The sequence below is a fragment of the Coenobita brevimanus genome, chromosome 107, assembly GCF_032717465.1.
Source record: "Coenobita brevimanus isolate Jiangsu-jjx chromosome 107, ASM3271746v2, whole genome shotgun sequence".
Classification (NCBI taxonomy): domain Eukaryota; kingdom Metazoa; phylum Arthropoda; class Malacostraca; order Decapoda; family Coenobitidae; genus Coenobita; species Coenobita brevimanus.
The window spans coordinates 29,038,736-29,055,989 of NC_137060.1; the positions used below are offsets into that span (position 1 = coordinate 29,038,736).

Sequence of the window (17,254 nt, forward strand, 5' to 3'; positions counted from 1 at the left end):
GACTATTCTAAATTATTCAGGCCAGGCAGTATTTGTCAATCTCTGGGCTTGCAAGATTCAGAGTGGATTTTCGGATTGACCGCACTGAAGATGAAGGATTGATGAGGCAGAGCTTTGATTAAAAGTAAAAGAATAGCAAATCGATGAAACTTTTTCAGGTGTTTTTTTCGGGTTCCCCTGCTATTAACCCCCACCCCCTTTAAAGCTTTGCGACGTTCGCGCCAAAACTCGTGTCTGTGCTGGTTCATTGCCTAATTGTTACTAATTTCTGTCGTTTTCTTCGACTGTGTAGCTGATCAACGATCAAGATGGGTGAAATATCGGTCGGGGTTATTGCCGTAAGTTTATATTTGTAAATTAAAGGAGGTTCATCAAATGTAAGATTGAAGTAGTTCTCACATTGATCAGCGTTCTGTAAACTGGATTTTTTACAGTATTTTTCAGGTTTAAGGTTCAGCATCGTTGGTGGAGGTTAGGTTCATTTTATTTTTGCCATTTGTTAAATTTAAATTAAGTAGCAGTTTAATATGGAGGCAGTTACGTGACATGCCAGTGTTCAATACATACCCTACTCCCACACCACCATTTTTATTCCATTTTGCATGAGCGAGTGTAATATCAAATGGTATTACCCAAATCCACAGACATTTTACTGTGATAATAGTCTACATCTGTCTCATGTATAAAATTCATTTTTTGGGGGGGAAGGGGAGGTGAACTGTGGGAGAGCTCGCATACAATTATGTTTACCTGTATTTCTCAATGATCTGTAATGTAATGATCATTATGATAGCTTGAAAAACTTAAGGAAAGGCATAATTTTGAAGATGTACAAGCAGCCCGTGGCAAGCAGCCACCCACCATGTCAGGCTTTAAGGTTGATTCAGTTTGAATATAAATCTCATGAATCATCCCTACTGATGTAACTTAATATAACCCAACTTAACCTAATGCAACCAAACCAAACAATTTAACCTAACCTGACTAACCTGAACAATTTGGCGATGAATGGTTTTCGGTCTGTAGAATGCCACCACTGACGTCAACAAACATAACTTTATGCTCTTGAGTAACATCGGTTTCTCAGAATTTGGGTGTCATGAAGGAATTATACAATCTTTAGTAACCTAAATAATATTTCTGCAGAATCTGGATGTCATAAACAAATTTACAGTTATGCAGGTATATTTGATATACGATACCTCTAGATGCGATACCCCAGCTTAGCAATGGGGGTAGGAATACCACCATACCCCGCCTAGCAATGGCCAAACCCTGGTTTAACGATGGGTTTTGATTTTTGTTTTACCTATTTTGATGATAGTCTAAAATTGTGTTTAGGTTGATTTATAAACTGTTTTTAGACTTTAATATGTTTTAGTCATAGATGGGGTGAACATTTTCATTTGGGGGTACGGTACAGTTTACTAAGCTTGATTTTTTCCAGACTTATACTCAACAATTTTCAGATTTTATTTGTTGGCATTAGTGAGTTATTTACAGGTGTTAGGCTTAGGTTAGCTTCTTTTACAGCTGTTAGGCTATTCAGATTGGCTTTAAACTTGCTTTGGGGCTCATTTGGGTGAGTTTAGGACTTAGTTGGGGGGGAAACCCAAGGCTGAAAAAATGCATCCCATTACATTGATGTTCAGTCTACCCTGATATATGATACCTCGCCTAATGATGGGTTTTAACTTAACCAATTACTGTACATTGTTAAACTGGGGTGTACCTATACTGTACAGTATAATCCGTGTCGTAAAATTTTTGTACAGTAATTTGTAAATGGGTGCTCTCCTGCAGCTTATGTTTTTTGTTTTTTTTTTTGTTTTTTTCCATCAAGCAAAAGTTTTGTGGCTAAAGCAGGTTTTTCTTATGTTTATGTGATTCAGGGTAGGTGGTGGCAACCATCACCCATTCACTTAATGTAGTGCTACCTACTTCTTCCTGCGCCTTTATCATTCTTTTTCTGTGTGTGCTCCCCTCTCTTCCTATTTCATCCATTTTTACTATCACGTTTTCTTACTCTTCTTTCCTCATCAGGTGGCTTTACATTGAGTGCAAGCCAAATGGTTTCCTGTAAGCCAGGAAACCATTTACAACACTGGGCGGTAACCATATAACCAACACATACATGTTCCCCAAGTGTCAACAAGTGGGTTGGCAGAGGGTTAGTGCCCCTTTAAACAACTAACTCAGAGGCAAACTGCCATCCCTGAGTGACCTGAGTGTTATCATATGGTAAGTCAGTACCAAAAATGACTTTGTTGGGCTGGGCTGAAGGGGTTAATCATCTGCTCTCATCTTGAATTAGAGCCCAAGTATCAAATGTAAACAGGCTTTTGTAATTGGTCTTAATTTAATATTGATCTAATGGGAGAGTTATACCCACACATTCTGTCTGTCTATCTATTGCCAGACACCATAATCCCGCAAGGGGTGGCCGTTTGACTTTGAGTTATTTGTTTTACGGGGAGGGGCACTAACCCTCCACCAACCCACTTGTTGACACGAAGGGAGCACATATGGTTTGGTTATATGGTTACCGCCCAGCGTTGTAAATGGTTTTTTGGCTTCCAGGAAACCATTTGGCTTGTCACTCAATGTAAAGCCACCTGTATAGTAAAGAAAAGCAATGAGAAGTGACAGGAAAGATGGGAGAAATAGGAAGAGAGGAGGGGAGGCATAGAAAAAGAACGATAAAGGCTAAGGAAGAAGTAGGCAGCACTACATCAAGTGGGTGGATGATGGTCGCCACCACCTACCCTACATGTTGAAGTACAATATTATAGCTTCCAAATCAACAATATTTCCAAAAGTAGGTGTATTTCTTCCACTTGTACATTTCACAGAACTATTGTTCACTTTTTTTCTGCAGGATATTATTGATGGGGGACATCCTGCAAATCCTATTGTTCAGATCCTGGTGAGTTAGTAATCTCTTACTTTGCATTTTTAATATACAGAGTACCTCAGGTATATTTATCATCATAGTACAGTATTACAGTATAGATAGATGTAAATTATAGTCATCATTTTCACATACAGTACAGTTTATACAGGATCTACACTATTATTATACTAGAATGTATACTGTATAAATTTTGAATAAACCCTATTTAAAAGTTTCTTCTTGAGTATTGCATACCAGAGAAGCTTGTATGGTTATTAAGACGTCATTATCTGCCACATGGACATCAATGTGCCCTTCATAATCCAAGTGTTCTCTCCCATCAGAATCAGGAGTTTTGAGAAAGTAATTGCAGTACAGTTGTTACAGTGTGTTGTGTATGCAATACAGTACTGGTAATTACATTAATTTAGATGATTTTCAGGGACAGATTTGGGAACCATTTATTTGTTCATGGTTGTGACATTTTTCTGTGCTAATGACCTTTATTGTGATGCAGTTTATGTTGATATGTTTGTAGTACTGTAGTTTGAAGTCAGGTTTAGGTGTACAAGCTTGCTGTTGTGACATCAGGTTCAATTGGTTGTGTACCTAGAGGGTTGCAAGTTGAAGTTGTCCTTCTCTTCCAGTGTGCCATCCTCTTTGGAGGATACGGAGGAAGTTGAAAGATTTTTAAATAACTACTATACGTAGCACAACCATATCTGTTCGACCATGTGAAAGCATCCTTCTCCAGCACCAGTTATGGAGTTTACAGATACTGTAATATAAAAATATTGGTTTGGTTTATGATAGTACTATAAGTGGTTGATCCATCATTTATAGATTGTAATATCCTTAAAAGTAAATTTGTAGTTTATGCACATAAGTTTTATCATAATTAATAAGAGACTTAACTCTCGCTCAGTCAATGAAGCGCATCCCGAGTGGGTCGCAGGAGCGATGGCGGCTGTTGCTCTCAGACAGTCAGTGGTCATGCAGTTTTGCAATGTTAGCCACTCAGCTTAATGGCAAGGTATCCAGTGGAGAGATTACCAACAATTGCCTCATCCGCCTTGATCGTTATGTCTGCAATATGATCCAGGAGAACAAAAAGGTGTGTGATGGGATTGTGGAAGGCTTGGAAAGTATTTCTTTGTTTCTCAGAATACCAGCAGATTCAATATGAAAGTCATTTATCTTTGGCTTGCCTTAATTTTCTTAACTGTGTTAGTGACGATAGAACAGTAATCTAAGCAGATGGTTGAGACAAATCTGAAATTAATGGAAATAATCACTGACATAACATTAATGGCACGCTTGCTAGAATACCTAAATTTTTAAGTAATTTATTATCAGAAAGCATAACTGCAACATAATATTGCAGGTGCTGATTATCCTTGACCTGAGTGTTTTGCGTGGAGGTGAGGAGGTTGGAGGTAAGATAGGTGAGCCGACCCTGTATGATGCCAGCAAGCCTCGTTCACAGCAGCAGCAGCAGCAACAGCAAGTGCAACAACAACAACAACAACCTGCCAGACCTGCACCCCAGCAGACACAAGCATATGGCAACAGACCCACTAACAACATGGCCACTGGTATGAAGTATATGGTTAAACTCATAAATGGAAAAAAACTTTATGTAATATGTACAGTACAGTATATATATATATCCATTTATGAGTTTAACCATATAATTCATATCAGTGGCCATGTTTGGGGACAAAGCATAAAACAATATATATATATATATATATATATATATATATATATATACACACACACACACACAGTACAGTACAGTGTACAGTAGCTATGTATACCGGTATTTTCATGTATTGCTTTATGTGTCCTGAGGAGGAGTATTTTGTGTTACTTTAATAAGTAGACTCCATTCTTAAACATGTATGTAAGCTGTATTACTTTTCCTGTCTTGATCGAGTGAAGGATGAACTAATAAGTTTGCCCATTTCACGTAGTACTTCAGTGATAGTTCTTTTTTTCGTGCATTTGTACACGTTTCATATACCACCCACCTAATTTATTAGTGGTTTACCGTTAGAAACTTTTTCCTTACGAGGATTAGTTGTTAAAGAGTTAAGTTTCAGTTTTGTTACACAGGTGGAGCCCAGCGTAATGGTCCAGCCCAGCACAACTTCTCTGCCCAAGGTGGTAGTACTCCTAAGACCCCAAGTGGTGGCAATATCCACCCCATTGCTTCACTTACCCCATACCAGAACAGGTGGGCAGGAACTGGTTAAAATATAGTATCTTCATAAAATGACAGGGCCATGTTGTTAAAAAATCAAAATTGAAATTATTAAAACCTCAGTATAAATATTGTTAGTGGTACATTTCATCCATCCATCATCCAGTCCTACATTGCCCCATGAGGAGCGTAGGAGCCCAGGGCTAGGCAGTTCTTGACATTTAAGATGAGAGTGACCAGTCTCACTCATCCCTGAGTGGCATTACTCCAACCACCCCTTGGATATAAACCTTCACCGGCTCAGTCCGACTGGAGCACAATAATTACCCAGTAAACCACCAGGTGCCAAAATTTGGTTATATGGTTATCACCCAGAGTAATAAATGGTTTCCTGGTATACAGGAAACCATTTGGCTTGTCACTCAGTGTAGAGTCACCCATAGGCAGAAGGAAAAGGAAAGAATGAAGGAAGTATAAATATTGTTAGTGGTACATTTCTTCTTAAATATTTTGTTATCTCTCCAAACTCTTATTTAAAACTTATTTAATTCTGAGGTTTAGGGAGTAGGGACTTATGATTTGTACCAATCCATCATCCTCATCATCATCATCCAGACCTCCTTTCCCCAAGTTTTATTATTAGTTATTATTAATGTTATCATCATCATCATCATCATCGTCACCTGGGGTGTTACCCAACATAGCAAATAATTATATGAGCTACAAGAAACCATTTGGTCACTTAATGTAGAGTGACCTGAAAGTAGCACTACATCAAATGGATGAACAGTGTGTACACCACCTTCTACAGAAGGGGTTAACTGAATAAAGTAATTGGAGATTTGTTAAAATCCATACCAGGTGTTATTTTCATACACTGAAGTTTAATATCCTCTGCTCCATATTCCCACAGGTGGACCATCTGTGCTCGAGTCACTAACAAATCCAACATCAGAACCTGGTCCAACTCCCGAGGTGAAGGCAAACTTTTCTCGGTGGACCTGCTTGATGAATCTGGGGAGATACGAGCAACGGCCTTCAATGAGCAGTGTGACAAGTTCTTTGACATGATGGAGGTAGGTATGTGTTTTTTGGTATAGTAGTCTCTCAGCCTTTTTGGTACTGTATAGATGTTCAGCTTGATGAAGGCTAATTGATGAGAGTAATGTCTAAGTCATACCCACCAGATGTTTGACCTTGGCTAAAATTTCATGCTTAATTTTGGTGCCATTTGGTAAAACGGCCAAGCAAGGAACAGACACTAATTTCAAGGGATGTCGGGACATTTCCTTCTGTAGATTTGCATCAGTTAACCCTCAACTATTAATAGTATCGAAATTGGCAGACCACCATAGGGAAGCATGTAGAAAGAGAAAAAATCCTAGCTGGGCTGCTAGTTAGTTAAAACAACACTGTGTACCAGTATATGTTTGTTTTTTTGTAACATAGTTCATCTTTAATGCTGTGACCATATTTTTTTATTAGCTTAAAAGAGAGACCAGTTCTCTCTTAAAATGTACAGTATATGTTTTGTAGGTGGAAAAATTCACTTAACCATGAAACTAAATACAAATGCCTACCAGATAGGTGTACAGGCATACCCCAGTTTAACGATGCAATTGGTTAAGTAAAAACCCATTGCTAGGCGGGGGGGGTGTCGTATCTTGGAGTATATTTAACATGTAAAGTATAGGGATGAGTTTTTGAGCTTTGGGTTCCCCCCCCCCCAACCAAGTCCTAAACCCACCCACTGAGTCCAGAAACAAGTTTCTAGTTAACCTAAACTCCCAAATAGCTTTAAAACAAGCTAAACTAAACCTAAAAGCAGTTTATGATGCACCTAAATTCAAAAATAAAATATGAAAAGCATCAAACCTAAGTCGAAAAAATCAAACAGTTAACCATACCCTAAAATGACAATGTTCACCCCACCTGTGACTAAAACACAATAATCTAAGTCTAAAAGCAGTTTATAAACCATGCTAAACAAAAAATTTGTCTAAAATATCATAAAAATCAGTTTAAGAAAAAATTGTTATACCGAGGTTTGGCGGAGTAGGGTGGTATTTCTACCCCCATTGCTATGCTGGGGTATCACATCTAGGGGGTATCATATTTTGGGGTCTGCTTTTATTGTGTGTGCAGATTATGGGTTGAGGTAAAGTATTGGGCAGTTTGTTAGATGATGGGAGCCAGGGGCAAAGTAATGGAGTACTGTATTGTTGTTTAGAGTTGTCAGGAAATTTACATTTAAAATTGCCCAAAAAAGACTACTGTATATGCCTGCATATAAGTTGACATTTTAAGCATAAAAAAATCTCTTTAAAAAGTAGGAGTCAACTAATATGCAGAGCATAAAGTTGTTGATACGTGGCAGAGATGAAAATAAGGCCTTGGCTTATACCGAAGGAGGGAAGTGACACTACCAGCAGGCCTACAGCCATACGGTAGCCTACTAATTCTGTGATGCTAGTCTTGTGCTGCAGCTTTTATGACAAATCTAAGCTTTCTATACATTACTACTTCTTATCTGAGTAATATTTGTAGCTGAGACAAACCTTTAATAAAAACAAGTCATGGTTACCAGTAATTACCGGTGTTTACGCTTAAAATATGAGGATTATCCTATGCCATGCACCCTTCCACGAATGTAAACAAACACAAGCTGGGTAATGGCTGTTTGAGACACTGAATCAGACACACAGTATATGTTTTGAATAGTTTTGCTGCTGTGATTGGTTGCACACCACAATTGTAACAGTCATGTAATAATAATAATAATAATAATCTGGCCTTTTGTTTCTCAAAAGCGCCAGTTCTTCCTTTTGGGAATTCACTAGCGCTCGTTATTTTTACAATTACAAGAATTGTGACATTTTCTGTATATAATACAAGCTACATCATATATACATGAAAGTGGCAAAAATTAAACCCTATAATCATCTGTCATAATACCTCTCTCCAGATCGTAGCATTTTGAAAAAAGAAAGGCTTTCAGCTGTCTCTTAAAGGATTCAACAGTAGAGAGTTGTCTTATGGACAATGGCAATCTGTTATATAATCTAGGGGCTCTATATGCAAAAGAACGATCAGAGAAAGATGACTGGTGAATGGCTCCTGGCTCATCAAGACGCAAGGAATCATCTTCACTGCGTAACATCACACCCGGGCGTGTCGATGGGAGTTTTAACAATTCAGCAAGATACTTCGGTTCACCAAACTTAAGAACCTTGAATGTAATAAGACACAGTTTAAATTCAATTCTAGCCTTTACTGGTAACCAATGCAACTCAATCAGAAACGGGGTAGTTGAGGTTCTCGGGGGGAGACCAAAGATAAGCCGTGCCGCCCTGTTCAACACAGACTGAACTTTTGTTAGTATATTATTTGGAAGACCAACCCACAGTGAATTACAATAATCAACACGAGACAAGACCACTGCATGGACCAATGTTAAGAGGCACTGTCTATTCAGGAATCTTCTCACAGAATACAGATTTCTGATATGCAAGTTACACCCTCTTACAACATGATTAATGTGTTCTTTGTAATTTAACTTAGAATTAAAATAAACACCTAAATTTCGAACAGAACTGACTGGATGCAGCTGTGACACGCCAATGTTCAAAGCCAGGGCATTGTCAGTGTCATCACCCCTTCTGTTTCCTCTGATGATGATGATCTCAGTTTTACCATCATTCAGCTTAAGTTTCCTCTTAGCCATCCAAATCTTAATATCAGACATTAGAGATTCAAACTTTATCTTAGTATCGTTGATATCTGACATCTTAACATAGAGCTGGGTGTCATCAGCATAAAAATGATAGGACACATCATGAGCATCAAGTAAAGACGATAAACTACTTGTGTAGATAGTAAATAGAATTGGACCCAAAACTGATCCTTGAGGGACTCCAAATAGAAGAGGAGCAGAATCAGAGCTAGCGTAATCAACAACCACTCTCTGAGATCTGTCCGACAGATACGACTTAAGGAGCAAAAGGGCACTATCACGAACGCCATAAAAATACAGATCATCCAACAATAGTTTATGATCTACTGTATCAAAAGCTGCAGACAGATCCAAAAGAACTAGGAGAGAGGACATCCCACTAAAAGTGTTTGCCACCAAGTCGCTCTGAATCCTTATTAGTGCAGTTTCAGTCGAATGGTATTTTCTGTATGCTGATTGAACAACAGGAACAACTCTGTTGTGTTCCAGTAGTGGTAAGAGTTGGTCAAGTATGGCCCGCTCAATAATCTTGGATAAAAAAGACAGGTTAGAGACAGGACGATAATTTGTCATGCTCTCGACATCAAGGCCAGGTTTCTTAATTAGGGGCCTAAGCAAAGCACGTTTCTCAGACCGCACAAAATTACTTTCTAATAACTGAAAATTTTATTTTTTTCCCAGCAAATATAATATAGAAAGAAATTCTGAGTTGTGGAAATTACCAGCATGGAAAGTACTGTAGTTGTGTCCAGCATGGATAGTTGATTCAAAGGCAATATCAAGCTCAAATTTACAAACTTCATTAGTACAATGTGTCCGGTGCTTGTGAACTTTTGTTGTTTTGGTTTTAATGATGTCATTTGTTTGCTGGTTAGCACATACAGATTCTTGACAGTCAGATGGAAGTGGTGCCGCCACGTTTTGGAGGTCGATTTATCCAGCAAATTTAAGCCTACAACTGAATTAAACCTCAGAATTTTAGGTGTTGACTTATACACCAGCATATGCAGTAGTTCGTGCAAGCACGAAATGCTGCCATTTCAGAATATCCCAGTTTAGGCAAATGGTTAATGCTACTAAGGCATTGTAGACATCTGACCACAAAATGCTACATGTACCAACAAGCTTCTTGTAAATAGAGGCAGCACCTTAGCTCTTGAGAATAGGAGTGTTCAGTATATAATTATGACATGAGTATATTTTAATGGTAAAAATATTTATGTGTTTCTTATATCTTCGACAGCAAGAAATTGTCTAATGTTGTATTGGCTTCCAGCTAAACAAAGTGTACTTCATCACCAGTGCGACCCTGAAGACAGCCAACAAACAGTTCTCCAACCTGAACAATGATTATGAGATGTCCTTCAACCGCATGACTGAGGTATGATTCATCTTTGGGGAAGTATAGTACACTTCTTTTGTGAGTGATGATGTAGAATCTTGGGTTTAGGCATCTTTCTAAAGTGTGGTGGATACAATACAGAAAAGTTTTAACCACTTGACTTTGGTTATTTTTTGCCAGTTGTAAATGATCCTCATAAAAACTGAAGATATCCCGTGAATGTTTGTCCATATTTAAATGAGAGCACAAGTGGCAGTGCACTTTATGTAATTACTCTCTGTTTGTGGATGGGTACACTTTTTTTTTTTTTTTTTTTTTTTTCCTCAGTTAAATCCATGGAAGATTATTAAAGAACTGCCTAGTAAAGGTATGAGTATGTTGCTACCTGTAAATTAGGTTTAGTAGAGCTCAGATTTACAGCACCAGTTTTGTATATTTTATCTTATATGCCAGTACTTGAGTGTAAAACAGAAGGACTGTAAGAAAATGTTCTGGAAAGAGGTGAAAAGAGTAAGACAGGGTGGAAGTGAAGTTAGCAGGGTAGTGAAAGATAAAAATGGTAGATTACTAGTGGAGAAGGGAGAAAAAGTGAGCAGATGGAGAGAACACTTTAAGGAATTGTTGAACATAGAGGATGGAAGTAATGCGAGTATAAGTGGCTGGGAGAAGGAGGGAGGTGAGAAGACAGGAAGAAATCAGTAGGATAGAAGTTGTGGAAGCAATGAAGAAAGTTAAATTGGGGAAAGTCCCAGGAATTGATGGAGTGTGTGGTGAAATGCTGAAGTATGGAGGAGAGATAGTAGTACAGTACTGTAGAATGGATGTGGAAAATGTGCAGATTGGCCTGGGAGGAAGGTAGAGTCCCAGAGGATTGGAAGTCAGGTATAATTATTCCCTTGTGCAAAGGAAAAGGGGAAAAAGAAGTGTGTGGTAATCGTAGGGGCATCTGTCTTCTTAGTATAATAGGAAAAGTGTATGGTAGGATACTTATTGACAGAGTTAGAAAAAGAACAGAGGAATTAGTTGGAGAAGAACAGGGAGGCTTTAGGAAGGGAAGAGGTTGTGTAGATCAGATATTCATTCTTAGATCTTCAGTGGAAAAGTTTCTAGAGAAGGGAAAGAAGTCGTATGCGGCTTTCATGGATTTGGAGAAAGCATATGACAGGGTGGATAGACAAGGATTGTGGAAAGTGTTAAGAATATATGGAGTAGATGGGAAGTTGTTGAACGCTGTGAAGAGTATGTATGATGGTGCTAAGGCTGCAGTGCATGTGGATGGTGAACTGAGTGAATTTTTCTCTTTGAAGGTTGGGTTGAAACAGGGATGGGTCATGTCTCCATGGTTGTTCAATCTGTACATGGATGGGGTAATAAAAGAGGTACAAGGTAGGGTAGTGGATGTTGGAGTGGCCCTGGTGAGAGAGGGAAGTGTTTGGAAACTTCCTGTACTGTTGTTTGCAGATGATATTGTGTTGTTGAGTGAAGACAAAGGAGAGCTGCAAGGCTTGGTGGATGAGTTTGGGAGAGTGTGTAAGAAACGGAATCTAAAGTTGAATGCAGGGAAGAGTAAAGTGATGGTCTTTGAGAGAGGTAAAGTCAGTGAATGTACAGCGAGGTTGGATGGTGAGGAATTGGAAAATGTGAGTACGTTTAAGTACTTGGGTAGTGTGATGAGTAAGGATGGAGGTTTGGAGGGTGAAGTGCTTGAAACGGTACAGCAGGGAAGAAAGGTTGCTGGTTCCTTGAAAACAGTGATAAGAAGCAGGGAAGTGAGCATGGAAGTGAAAAAGTTACTACATGACAGTATTGTGATACCAACTCTAACGTATGGAAGTGAAGCTTGGACGTTGCTGGAAGGACACAAGTCAAGAGTGAGAGCAGTGGAAATGAGTTATTTAAGAGGAGCCTGTGGAGTCACATGGAGAGACAGGCTGACAAATGAGGATATAAAGGAGCATTGTGGTGTGGAAGTGGATGTGATAGGAAGCGTTAGGAGAAATACACTGAGGTGGTTTGGCCATGTGGAGAGGATTGAGGGTAAAAGACTGACGATGAGAGTGTATGTGAGTGAGGTGGAGGGGGGAAGAGGGAGGGGGAGGCCGAGGATGAGATGGAGGGATGGGGTGGAGAGGTATATGAGAGAGGGGGGTGTGAGCTGGGAGCAGGGCAGTGAAATGGCGGCGGACAGGGTGACGTGGAGGCGATTTGTTTGTGGCCACCCCGAACGGGATTGAGGCGTCTGGCAATAGATAGATTATAAATATAAAGAATTGTGATATTTTGGAGCACATCCCTGGATCTGGGCAAAGATTTTCTGTAATAAATAAAAATGACGGGACTTCCAGTTCCAGAATATGCCAGATGGTCTAGTGGTTTAACCCGCCGCGTCCCGTCGACGTATGGGTACATTGCAACATTTTGCATTTGCCAGTCCCGATGACGTACCGGTACATCGTGCAATTGCAAGGTCCCTAATTTGCACAATTTTCAATTTTCGCACGTGATTTTTCGTACGTATACACGGGACACCTTCCTCTATTCCTCTACAAGATGCCAAGCAGGGACAATGCCTTACACCACATAACCTCCCCTCCCCTCCCCCCGCACGCCATTGTCTCGACAATTCACCTGTTACCAGTGACCTGGCCAATAAAGACATTCCGGGCCAGAGTGATTCCCCAATCGATGACAATGTGGAGGACAAAGTTTACATAGCATTAGAGGAAGAAACAGTCAGAAATGATGATCAGATAATGTGGCAAAAGAAGGTCAGGTATGGTGATGAGTTAGTGAGTGAAACAATGCTTATAATGCCTATATTACTGTTTGAAAACCAATATATTCTCGTACTACATATAAATTCGTACCAAGTAAATAGATAAATACTGTTTATGAGTGGTGTGAAATAGTTACCCTCCCATAGAACTCGTTTTCTTTGGTGCCAGCCTGTTAGAAAACCCAGTCAGGTAAGGAGGTACTGGTACCTGGGTCGAGTATTTTAAATCTCAGGTGAGCAATTTCTCGATGAAATTTCGATGTTTCTCACCAAAAGCGGAGGTTTTAGCCAAAAAAATGAAAATACCTCGGGATTGGGGGGTGTCAGAGGTGCGAAATAGCTCGGGACGTGGCGGGTTAAGAGTGCTATACTTTGTCTGCTGTAACTAGGCATGATATTTTCTCCTCTCCATCATTAACCCCTTAAATCTGGTGGTGCACCTTTTATTTTATTCCTTTTATCATTTGATGATTTAGTCAACTCAGAAGGATCTTTACTGTGAAGGGGGTAATGATGTTTGTATCTAACCAATAAATTTGAAAAATATCTCCTTGGTTGAATAAAATTGTCTGGAGATAGTAATATGAAAACTGCATTACCAGAGTAAAGGGACTACTCATGAGCTTTATTAAGAGATTGATACTAGAATATTACAGTAGTCACAAAGTAGTGTTCTTCTGTTAGGCTATGGGAAATGTGCTGCAAAAGAATGAATATATATACTTTGTTAACTTCTGAAGACCACAAATCTCCCAGATCCCCCTATTCCCAGATCCGAAAAAAGGGTCCAATTTTTTAACTTTCACTGAGGTAAAAAATTTTCTTACAGGTTTCAAGCGCTTGAGTAGGTGGGGTTGCTCACCATCCACTCACTCGATGTAGTGCTGCTTTGGGTGTCTGCCCTTTCCTTTTTTCCTTCCATCCTCTTCTGTCTTTCCATCATTCATTCCTCTTCTTTCTTTCTACAGATGACTTCACACTCCCTCTTTTGTCTTTCTTTCCTTCATTCTTTCCTCTTCCTTCTGCCTATGAGTAACTTTACACTGAGTGACAAGCCAGATGGTTTCCTGTACACCAGGAAACCATTTACTGTGCTGGGTGGTAACCATATAATCAGATTATGGCGCCAGGTGATTTAGTGAGTAATTAAGGCGCTCCAGTCAGATTGAGCCTGTGTATGTTTATATCCAAGGGGTGATTGGGGTTTATTGCCCACGTATTGCCACTCGGGGATGAGTGAGGCCGGTCATTCTCATCTTAAATGTCAGGACCAACTTGCCTAGCCCCGGGGTCCTATGCTCATCAGGGGGCAACATAGGATTAGATAATGGATGGATGGATGAAAATGTATGTTTTAGTCTCATATGACTTACTGCACGGTTACCTCAATATCGACCTTCAAAGAGAGTCAGAAATAAAAATTGTTACCCCTTGTGTATAGAGAGAGAAAGAAAAAAAAAAATGTGCCAAATTGAATATTGGTCTTATAGATTTGAATAGCTTGATCTTACACACCAGAAAATGTATATTTCACTCCTGTATGTCTAATGGTTACTGCTCAGTCAGCTGTCAGAAATAAGAATAAACTGCCACTCCTCACTATGAGCGAGAATGTGACGTCCTTGAGAAATAAGGAGGAATAGGGAAGTGGAGGGAGTGTGGGGTGGAAAGGGAGGGTATATGCCAGGGGTGGAAAGGGAGGGAATATGCCACACACACCCAATATGGTCTAGAGAGGGTATGGGGTGTAGTTTGGGTGGGAGGGGACATAGAAGCCAGGATCCAATGGTGCAAAGGGAGGTGAAGAGATGGCCTGGGGAGGGGGATGTTCCCCACACCTGGGGAGGGGGCTGGATTGTGCCTCTCACCACTTGATCTCTTAGTTCCCATAAGCCAGGTCCCATATACGTCATAAAAGAGGTGATGCTACCTACCACCAGTTTTAGGTAGGCAGCTAGAGATTTATATATATATATATATATATATATATATATATATATATATATATATATATATATATATATATATATATATATATATATATATATATATATATATGACGTTACACTCCCTCTTCTGTCTTTCATTCCTTCATTCTTTCCTCATCCTTCTGCCTGTGGGTGACTCTACACTGAATGACAAGCCAAATGGTTTCCTGTACACCAGGAAACCATTTACTATGCTGGGTGGTAACCATATAACCAAATTTTGGCACCTGGTGGTTTAGTGGGTAATTATTGTGCTCCAGTCGGATTGAGCCGGTGAAGGTTTATATCCAAGGGATGGTTCGGGTTTATTGCTCACGTAATGCCACTCAGGGATGAGTGAGGTTGGTCACTCTCATCTTAAATGTCAGGACCAACTGCCTAACCCCGGGCTCCTACGCTCCTCATGGGACAACGTAGGATTAGATGATGGATGGATGGATGGATGTACCGTATATATATATATATATGTGTATGTATATCAGTGACATAGGGATGTAGGCCAGTAATTTACCCTTAATCTCTTTGCTACAGGGCTACATTGTTTATTTCACTCTTATTTCCAGACAGTTTTGTTTAACTCTGAGATGCTTTTTATATTGTAAGGGTTAGTTTGACCTTGACATGAATTAAATAAACATTTCCTTGTGCAGAAAGAGTTAAATAAGGAGAGAATATGAAAGCAGCAAACGATGCTGTTTATATTGTCTCATTGTTGTATTTTCTCTTTACTATTTTTTCAGATCCTGCCCCACTTAAGGCAGGGGAAAAAGTCAATGGTGAAACATTATGAATTAAGGTAGCCTTACCTCAGGGCTCAGCATCTCAAAGCAAGTCATATGAGACTAGATGCTATTGATGATGTACTGTTTCTTTCAACAGATGATAGAAGGACTAATGGGAGGATTGTGATGTAGATGTGTGGGAATGTTCCCTTTGATGCAAGGAAGGAGTAATTAAAATATGATGAAAATTTTGGTACAGACCTGATGTGGTGTGAATGAACTGACTGACACAAGTAGGGAACAATTCCTCTCAAAACAATGCAACAAAAATGGAAAAGGGAGTGGGAGAATTTAAGCAGTGTTTAATGTGAAAGTAATTGAGATGTGTATTGAATTAATTCTATTATTTATTGCCATCCACCTTAATCATTATCCTAGCAGTAAGTTCCATGTAGATTGGCTCCTATAATTCATGGTTAGAAAATGATTTTTATATTTGTGTTGAAGTGGATGTACTAGGCAGTATTAAAAAAAAAAAAAAAATGGTTTGGCCATATAGAGAGGATGGAGAGTGAGACTAGCTTGGAGTGTATGTAAATGGGGTGGAGGCAGAGAGGGATGGGGTGGAGAGTTATATGAGAGGGTTGTGTGGGTTGGAGAGAGGGCAGCCTGATGGTGGAGGACATGATGACATGGAGGTAATTTGTTTGTGGCCATCTCTTAAAGGATTATTGGTGTCTGTTGGTAGAAAGATTGATTGACCTGTGGAATTAACTTCACAATGTTTCAGGTAAACCCATGCCATGAGACCACAGCCATCCCTACAATGCAGTTCAACTTTGTCTCTTTTGACCAGTTGGAAACTGTTGCAAAGGACAGCATTGTTGGTGAGGCACAAAAACAAACAGGAGTTATCTTTCTTACCTGCATAGAAATACATCATGATTGTTCTCTTCTGTGATAGTTTTAGCTGATGAAATTATGGCTCAGTAGTAGAAAATTCTCCTAAGATTTTTTTCATTACATTGGTGTTATTGATTTGAAATTACTTACCATATTTAGAGTATAGTGTATGTTGTATAATACCAGTTCAATAGGAAGGCAAGCTTTCAATTTTTAATGGTAAATTCTGGAGATTGAATGTGTTTGGTCTCAGTGAACCATTTTTCTTGCACTTTGTCGTGCGACATGTCTGATAACCAGTCATGCCATAAATTTCAGTCATTGATTAAAGTTGGGGGTTGCCTCCATCTTTTCCATGTAAGCTTTAAGCACACCACCCTAAGTTGCAAGATTAACCAAGAGTTGAGTGATGGATTTTGTGAATATTGGGTCAGTAAATTGAAGGGGTCACTTTGGTCATGCAATATCATTAATTGTGCTCCATGCAGATGTTATTGGTGTCTGCAAAGAAGTTATGGACTTGTCTGCAGTGACCCAGCGCTCCACTGGTCGCGAGCTGAGAAAGCGAGACATCCAAATTGTTGATAACACAAATAGAGAGGTAACACATTTATCGTTATTTTTGTTTGCTTGAAGTTAGACTGTTTGTCTGATTTTATAATGCAGGTGATTATTGGTATCTGATACTGAT

At 39.3% G+C, this 17,254-nt stretch overlaps 1 protein-coding gene across 1 annotated transcript in view; it reads left to right on the plus strand.

The window, feature by feature from the left end:
* The first annotated feature begins 223 nt into the window (after positions 1 to 223).
* Positions 224 to 17,254, plus strand: part of RPA1 (replication protein A 70) — a 28,062-nt gene continuing 11,031 nt past the window's right edge. Inside the window, exons 1-9 of the mRNA XM_080285723.1 lie at positions 224 to 338; positions 2,879 to 2,926; positions 3,819 to 4,007; positions 4,278 to 4,488; positions 5,012 to 5,132; positions 6,013 to 6,175; positions 10,109 to 10,213; positions 16,451 to 16,547; positions 17,052 to 17,164. Coding sequence (XP_080141849.1) covers positions 309 to 338; positions 2,879 to 2,926; positions 3,819 to 4,007; positions 4,278 to 4,488; positions 5,012 to 5,132; positions 6,013 to 6,175; positions 10,109 to 10,213; positions 16,451 to 16,547; positions 17,052 to 17,164 — 1,077 coding nt within the window. The 5' untranslated portion in view covers positions 224 to 308. The remainder of the gene's footprint in view (positions 339 to 2,878; positions 2,927 to 3,818; positions 4,008 to 4,277; positions 4,489 to 5,011; positions 5,133 to 6,012; positions 6,176 to 10,108; positions 10,214 to 16,450; positions 16,548 to 17,051; positions 17,165 to 17,254) is intronic.